Source organism: Cyprinus carpio, chromosome A20, assembly GCF_018340385.1.
Source record: "Cyprinus carpio isolate SPL01 chromosome A20, ASM1834038v1, whole genome shotgun sequence".
Taxonomy (NCBI): domain Eukaryota; kingdom Metazoa; phylum Chordata; class Actinopteri; order Cypriniformes; family Cyprinidae; genus Cyprinus; species Cyprinus carpio.
The window spans coordinates 5,201,326-5,210,051 of record NC_056591.1 but is presented as its reverse complement, the minus strand read 5'-3'; the positions used below and the strand labels follow the sequence as shown (position 1 = coordinate 5,210,051).

Below are 8,726 nucleotides of genomic sequence, written 5' to 3'. Positions count from 1 at the left end.
AATTGCAACTACTGCCAGCATGAATGGTCATAATGCAACAAACCTAAAAGACTGCACGACAACAGCGCAACATGGTGAAAACCATAAATAAACAAGAATGAGACAAACAAAAAAGAAATAACTGTGAATTTCAGAAATGTGGTGGCAGTATGAATCTTATCCATCATCCAGATTTATTTTATAAGCTCTTGTAACCTTAAATAGAAATCAAGAACCAGTTGTAAAATAACCAGTGTGGAGCTTTGACTTAGTGTGGAGGGTGATTTCTACCAGTTTACATCTTATGGTGATTTCTACCAGTTTACATCTTATGGTTTTCGAACATCTGACTCAATAACACCATCGAGACAGATTAACATACAATGCTCTTCCATAACACTTTATGCAAGTACAGTGGGGTCCAAACATCTGGGACCACAGCAGTAAAATTCTTCTATTTGCATTTATTTTTGTCATAATATCATAATAAATAAGCAATTTAAATGAAATGTTAGAATTCATTTTTTAAAATTTCATAGTATTTGGTAATACTAAGATTTTTTTTTTTTTTTTTTTTGGTCTGACATTGACTCCACAAGTTTGAGCAAAACCCAGCTGTTGTTATCCAGCATAATTTGTGTACATCAATGGAAGCAGGGAAATCTGACCCCTTCAGATTTTAAATTAGACGAATTAGCAAATTAGAAATGAGTGTAGAAACCTAAATATTTATTTTTATGATTGTTCATAACATTACTGTATTTATTTATTTTCTCTCAAAATCCTGAAACCTTCTGTTAATTTCCCTGCTTATATTAGGTTTTGAATCTCAGATTTTCAATGTGGGCTCAGACTTTTGGACTTCACTGGATGAGCTACATTAAACTAGATGTTTGTTCAATTTGTACAGAAAGAGTATGAACAATGTCAAAATGTTATGTACAATAATGAGCTACAAAGTACTGCATCTATGATGTAATAAAATATGTAAACATTTATTGTTTGACACAGGTGACTGTGACAACATGAAATATACACTTGTTCGCACTGAATTTGTTTTTATCAAATAAATTCATATTTCAGCCCTCCTTCAGTCATCGGATTGCTTTGTTCACACTTGATCCATATGTGAGTCGTGTGCAAATGTGAGCAAATGACTTTTGAAAACTGAACTGAATTTAATGTTGAATGTGTCATTTTCCATTTGTAAAAGATGGATGCTTTTCAGTTGAATCTGGCTATACATGACAGAGCTCAATCAGAATACAAATGTTAAAGAAGTTAGTCCTTGACAAACACTGAAAGAGAAAAGGATGAAAAATAAAAGCAGAAACAAAGGAAAAATGAGTGTTAATACAAAATAAAAAAAAGTCAGTTTTCCATGGTAAAGACCTGAAACACATATGCAAAAAAAAAATAAAAAATAAAATAATATATATATATATATATATATATATATATATATATATATATATATATATATATATATATATATATATCTATATATATATATATATATATATATATATATATATATATATATATATATATATAATATAATAAATAAATAAATAAATAAATAGATGACAAACCATTTGTTTAATTGAACACTTCTTCTCCAGCATGGGTTAGAAAAGTACTGTTTTATGGCAAATTTTCCCACTTTGCATCTCCAAAATCTTCTGTTTCTCCTCTTTGCAAATATATCAGTACTACATCACACACATCACATGCATGTCCAAAATCATGACCATTACCCATGATCATCATCGTTTTGTACAGGGTTACAATGGACAAGGGTTGCTTTGATTTTTTTTTTTTTTGTTTGTTTGTTTTTTCTTCCTTCGTCTTTTTTTACACCAAGGATTTTGTACCTCAGAAAGTCACTTGAGGGATAACAATGTTGCAATGAGATATTTTACACTGGCATTGTCCCACAACCAGACAGAAAGTAAGGTATCAAGGTCCCCAGAGTCCAATTTGCCTTCTCCCTATGCTTACCGTATGTTTAAGTGTGCTTCAAATCACATAACATGGAAATGGGTTCATTTTGACTCAATGTGCTTGAGCTTTTAAAGGATTTTTCTGTGTTAAATCACTGTTTTCTGTTCAAGATTTCTCAGATGTTGTTCTGTAACTGTTTTGTCATTCAGATTTTTGTTTTACACATAGTATTCCTTGTCCTTGTCTTTGGGTCTCTTGTTGCTGGCACCCTTAGCACTGTTGGGCTGTTTGTCTTTGACTACTGTGCCATTATTCTGTGCAGAATTGCTGATGTAGTTCCGTGTTTCATCTACCTGATAGGAGCCCTCGTCTCTGTTCCTGTATTTGTACATGGCATAGAGGAGGATGAGGATGCACAGGGCGGCAGCAGAGATGATACCCACCACCATACCCGTAGTGCTGCTGGACTCACGTATTACCTCTGAGGCACCAGGAGGTACTCTCCTGATACCTGGCACGGTGGGCAGGGCACTGGGGATGGTGCGCAACATGGGCTGGGTGATGTATGGCCCCTTCGGTTTGGTGCCGTCCATGTCGAAAGACGTGGGGAATGGTAGTAGCACTATGTCCGGTTGGGGTTTGATTTCACGGTTGTTCATTTTCCCAGCTGGGATTTTAGGAGCGGGCTCGGGCGTGACGGGTGATGCAGCTGAGCTCCTGAAGTCAGGCAGAGGCGGGATGGCTGTAGTCCTGCCTGCCTCAGAGGCCTTGCTAGGTTTAAAGTCCTTTACTTCCCACTTGGGCGCGAGAGCTTTGTAGCCACCTTCATAGGTTGACGTGGTCAAGATCTTATCTGTTACCAGGGAGAAGGTGGTGTAAAAATCTTCATCATCAGTAGGGGGGAGGCTAGAGTCGAAGGCCTCCCCAGAGCCAAACCCCGATATCACCAAGCCATCATCATCATCATCATCACCATCATCATCATCACAATCATCGCTGCCTTGGTCCGACAAGCAAGGTACCCCCGCTGCGGTGGCAATTGACAGGGATTCTTTGGTGGTCTCAATAATGGTGAGGATGGGGTGAAGGGTCATGGGAAGGGGGATGAAAGGGGCTCGAGTGGAAACAGGGGGGATGTCTATGGGATCCTCAACAAGAACAGGGATAACTAACTCCCCTCCTGGCAAGCAGAAGAAAAAGAAAGGAAATTAGTGTCCATTCAAGTCTGGCTGCTTGCAAACAAGCAACTGTATATGACCAAAATAAAGCAAAGCAAGAACATTTGAAAAGAAATATGGAGAGAAAAAAAAAACACTCGTCTAAACCAATGGCCAAAACAAACCAAGAAAGAACTGAAAGAGATAACAGAAATGTAAAAATGCGTGGTAAATTTATCAAAAGGCTTGAAGGGACATGCAGGGTCTTGAGCTTTCTTTTTGGCTTACTCGACCTCTACACAGAACACCTATTACCTATCACAATTATTGCACACCTACAACTTAGAGTGACTGAAACGAGTGAAGCTTGAACATCTTTGTTTTGCTGTGTGTACAGGTGAAAGTACAAAGCTGAGCCGATCCGTTTTGAGCAACTGCTCACATTGTGAATTCATTTAGGAAATTTATGTCTAAGCATCCTGTTGGATCAACGAACATAAGACCAAGAGCGTAATATATGGAACAAAAAAAAAAAAAAAAAAAAATTATTGTATTGAGATTTCTAATTTTCTGAGCGGCTTATCGAGACTGTAGAGAAAATGACTTTATTTCTTGTCTCTTTCAAGTCTGTCACACTTGAGATGAAAGCCAATTGCCTTTTGACAGTTCTTATGAAATTGCCACAATAGCACAAGTCACATGACAGTTCAACAACACCTGAATGTTTAGTCTCATATGTTAGAACACTATGTCATACTATATGTTATATGATTCACATCACTCAGTTTGACAGAGAAAATTTAATTGTTGAGAACATAAACACATTGGGTTTCACTGAAAAAAAAAAAACAAAAAAACAAAACAAAAAAAATTTAAAAAAAGTAGTTAAAATGTTAAAACCTTTTATGGCAAAATATATAATTTAGCTTGATTTACTAATAAAGCCCAATGTTCTTATGACTGATTACACAGAAACATGTTCTGGTTGTTTGTCATGAAGGAGATATATTGTAAATTGGAACTGTTCTTTAAGGTTTTTTTGTTTGTTTGTTTGTTTTTTTACAAGTCATTTATTCAGATGGTGGTTGAATCTGCTCAAACTTACACCAAGGTGGCTTTGCTGATTACAAACAGAGGGCACTATAAGGCAACATGGGTTTTAAACAACGGACCAAAAGAAAAAAAAGAAGAGGAAAGAAAAATAAAAGCAATGCAAAAAATGGTTAATGGTTAGAGCAAAACACTATAAACATTCGCAAACCAAATGCACGGAGAGTCAAAAAGAGAGTAGTAAAATAAATAAAAAGAAAATTAGTCTAAAAAAAAAAAATAATAATAATAAGCCCATAAAACAATTCATCAAAAAGTGGAAGCATACCATCAGTTTTGTGACTTACATCAACAAATTGCCCGCATGATTTTGGCAGGAAGAAAAAAAAAATTACAAAAAATTAAGAAAGGTGTGTAAGAATGCTTGGGGATAAGTATGGTTAATATATAAGGATTTAATTAGGCAATCAATTTATCCTCTGATTTTATATATCATTTTCTTTTTTTCTTAGACAAGATGATACAGGAGGCAACGACACATACATTCACACCATGACATGAAAAATAACTTGCTCATTTGTTTTCTTTTGATAAATAAATCTTTTTCGCTACAAAAGAAAACTGAACATATTCTTTTTTAAGATAATTTTGCTTTGAAGTATCTACAGATAAATATTTTCTTTGTTCTTTTTAAAAATTAATTCTTAAATCACTGAATGACTGTACATACTGTACCATTGCTAAGAGGAGAAGGGGAGGGGCAAAAGACAGAGAAAGATAGAGAAAAAGAAAGAGGAAGCCCTATGAACAGACTAGATAGGAAATGACATAGATGAAAGTGAACGTGTACGTCAGTTGCCATGTCCATGTAAGGGCGGCACGAAGCGGTCGGGTGGCAATAGAGCTTTGGGCTGTAAGGAAGGGATGGGGATATACAAACAATGAGCATATACATGCCCATCTACCAGATCATATAGCACTCTCAAGACTGGCACTCTCACAGACCCTAAAGCTGCAACTTCTGTCCCATGCAGTCTCCATTTTGGAATTTAAATTTAAACAATTTAGAAGTCAGATTTCAGATGGAAAAATGTTGACAAATATTTAATTGACTTTGAACATTTTGAGTAGACAGTGGTGAGGAATTAGCATCTCATTCTTCTTCTTCTTTTTTTTTGTCTTGATAAATTATGAGTATATATGTAACTGTGTTTACAGGTATATAGTTCTCAAATGTTTTTGAATATAGACTTAATATTGGCCAAGCTAAACAAGAAAAAAAAAAGAGAAACTAAACAAGACTCAGTATAGAAATCATAAAAGAATATATACCAATGTATTGTTATTTGAACTTTGAAGGAGAATTCCATCCAAAAACCATTGCCAAAGATATGCTGAAGGTCACTTCATAATCAGACAGCACATGGTCATGGTCTACCGGATTTTAGATTTGTAAAACATTAAGAACATTAAGACTTTAAAATCAGAGTGTTTTATTAATTATTATTATTATTATTATTATTATTTTATCTAATCAAGCACAAAATGCCTCTAGTCAGCATACTGATCCTTGAAAACTATATGGAAATACAGCATTTTGGATAGAATTCTCTTTTGAATAATTGTATACAAAAAACATGTATATATACATATATATAAATATACACAAACCAGAGGGTGTATATATAAGTATTTGAACAGTAAAGACAAAATATATATATATATATATACACACACACACAGTGCTCTCATAAGTATTTGAACAGTAAAGACAAAATGTTCTGTTTGCTGTGGAGTCATGAAATCTGTAAGTATGATTAAAAGATGAATATGAGACAAAACTACAGAATGTCACGTTTTATTATTGGGTGATTCAACACAAAGATTTTTTACCAGCTAAGAAGTTCAGCACTTTTAGAGTTTCAGTTCCCCATCTCCTGATGTGAGCATAAGTATTGGAACAGTTGCCTCACAGGTCTTTCTAAGTGTTCAGCTGTGTCCTGTTGCATTAATTCTTCAGATATTAAAAGCAGGGAATGTGTTTTATTAGTTATATCCATTGCTTCTGCATTCTAAGTCTTGCATTCAGTGATGACACACACAAACCAGGATGAAGACGAGGAAGGCGACTCTGAAAGAGTAAGCAATTTGGATGGTAAAAGAAAAGAGAAGTTTGGAAGAGTTTGGAAACTACCGGCGACATCAGCAACCAATGACGACCTGATCGGCTGAGATAAACAACAGTAGTTGATAACAGACAAATCATAAAAGCTGTGAAAATGAACCCTAAAATACATGTCTGTAAAATCACCAACAACCTCCAGAAAGCTGGGGTGACGTTCTGTCAATCTACAGTTCGCAGGAGAATTTGACACAGAATTACAGAAGCTACACAGCAAGATGCAAACCTCTGATCAGCACCAAAAATAGAAAGGCAAGATTCTTCACAAATGTGAGGCAGTAGAGTTTTGGAACTGAGTTCATGGACCGATGAGACAAAGATGAACCTTAAGTGATTGGAAAGCAAAAGTGTGGAGAAAAAGGGAACTGCAAATGATCCTAAGCATACAACCTCATCTGTAAAGCTTGGTGGAGGTGGTGTCATGGCATGAGCATGCATGGCTGTCTCTAGAACAGCACCTCTTAAATTTAATGATGACTTAACGTATGATGGTAGTAGCGAAATGAATTTGGAAGGGTACAAAATAATCTTGGCTACCAATATTCAAGAAAATGCCACCAAACTCATTAGAAAGCACTTCATATTGGATCAGGACAATGACTCAAAACACCCTGCCAGTTCAGTCAAGGACATTATCAGGGCAAAGAAATGTAAAGTCTTAGATTGCCCAAATCAATCTCCAGATTTAAATCCGATTGAACATTAATTTCACCAGCTGAAGAGGAGACTAAAGACAGAAACTCCCCAAAACAAGCAAAAGTCGGAATTGGCTGCATTAAAGGCTGGGGAAAAGCATTTCAAAGCATAAGACCAAGAGTCTGGTGATGACTATGGGTTGCAGACTCACTGCTCTGATTGCATGCAAGGGATCTGCAACTAAATATTAGCTTTTAATCTGCCTTTTTTACATCTGCCTTAAATTCAACTGTTCCAATACTTACGCTCACATCAAATAGTGGGATGAACTCTAAAAGTGCTGTCCTTTTTATTTGGTAAAACATTTATGTCGAAAGACCTAATAATAAAATGTGACATTCTGTAGTTTTGTCTCATATTCATCTTTTAATCATATTTGCAAATGTCTTGACTCCACAGCAGAGAAAGCAATTTTGTCTTTACTGTTCCAATACTTATGGAGGGCACTGTATACATGTATAAAACAACAACAACAACAACAACAAAAAACAATAAAACACAGAAATAACTTAAAATTATCTTACACTATCAAGATTAAAATAATCAGAAAGCACATAGTGAAATGAAGGAGGAGGGACACTGTACCGTCACCACCTTCTCAACTAATAATACCATTATTAGTTTTCTTTTGTAAATCTCGTTAGTAGCTTGACAGCACAAAGCAGGGGTGTATTTCAGGAAAAGAGGGAAAATAAACTATTTTGGATTTTCACTGCAAGGTGAAATCATGCTTTTTAACAAGTTGCATTTAGGGAAAGTAGAGCCACAGCAAGGCAAGCTGGGATCCGAAGGGTTGAGAACAGGGTTACAGGATATTGAGAAACTTGTGGGCAAATGGCTGTGGGATACTGTATACACCTGTACCAACTTGAATCATACATGTATCAACAAAATCTCAATCTCAAGAAAGATAAAGACCTACTGATCTTATGTTAATGTTAATCCTGAATGAATCAAGCCAATTTAGAACAGAAATACTTGGCAGAAATCGTCGTATAACAAACAGCCATTCGCTCAATATTAGTGACAATAAAGACTGGGAATTCCACAAAATGGCATCATAATAAGACTAATAACAAGACATATATATATATATATATATATATATATATATATATATATATATATATATATATATATATATATATATATATATATATATATATATATATATATATATATAGTAGATGCTGCTACTGATTACCTGGTGAGCTGGAAATTAGTATTAGTATTAGTATTAATAAATTAGTTTACCAACTGAAACTATAGGAACTGGCAAAATGCTTGCCTAATCACAGCTTTGTTTACTGATTCCCTAGACCATCCTGAGCTAAATTAATTTATTGAGTAAGTGATTTTATTGGCTGCTTCAGATGATTTCATCAAGATGAAAGCGTCTACTAAAACCACAGGCACAAAGACAGTGCCACAGTGGACCCCTACATGTCTTGGTAAATACTTTAATCTTACATTAGCACTTCAGCAAGCAATGATAATTTTCACAGTTTTAATTCAACACAAACATTGTGTGCTTGTCTTAGGGGACTATATTTGTTTTGCAGAGCAGAGATAGGAGGAAATGTTCCATGGGCTAAGCTCCATTACAAAGCAAACACTTCTACATTGCATTAAGCCTCCAGCTCAGATAGAAACAGCATTCTCTCCATTTGCTTACAGGAGTTAATTACTGTAAACAAATCTAAAGGGCCACCCTCTTT

The 8,726-nt window shown here is 35.2% G+C and overlaps 1 protein-coding gene across 8 annotated transcripts in view; it reads right to left on the bottom strand.

Annotated features, from left to right (window-relative positions):
- Positions 1–1,664: 1,664 nt before the first annotated feature.
- LOC109108241 (neurexin-3b-like) overlaps positions 1,665–8,726 on the bottom strand; it is a 352,875-nt gene continuing 345,813 nt past the window's right edge. For 5 of the 8 annotated variants that reach the window (XM_042777419.1, XM_042777423.1, XM_042777424.1 and 2 more), the window contains one exon: positions 2,952–3,103. In XM_042777419.1, the coding sequence (XP_042633353.1) occupies positions 3,092–3,103 (12 nt within the window). In that variant the 3' untranslated portion in view covers positions 2,952–3,091. Of the gene's footprint in view, positions 3,104–8,726 lie in introns of all 8 variants that reach the window. The other 3 variants (XM_042777425.1, XM_042777427.1, XM_042777426.1) reach the window with 1 other exon arrangement.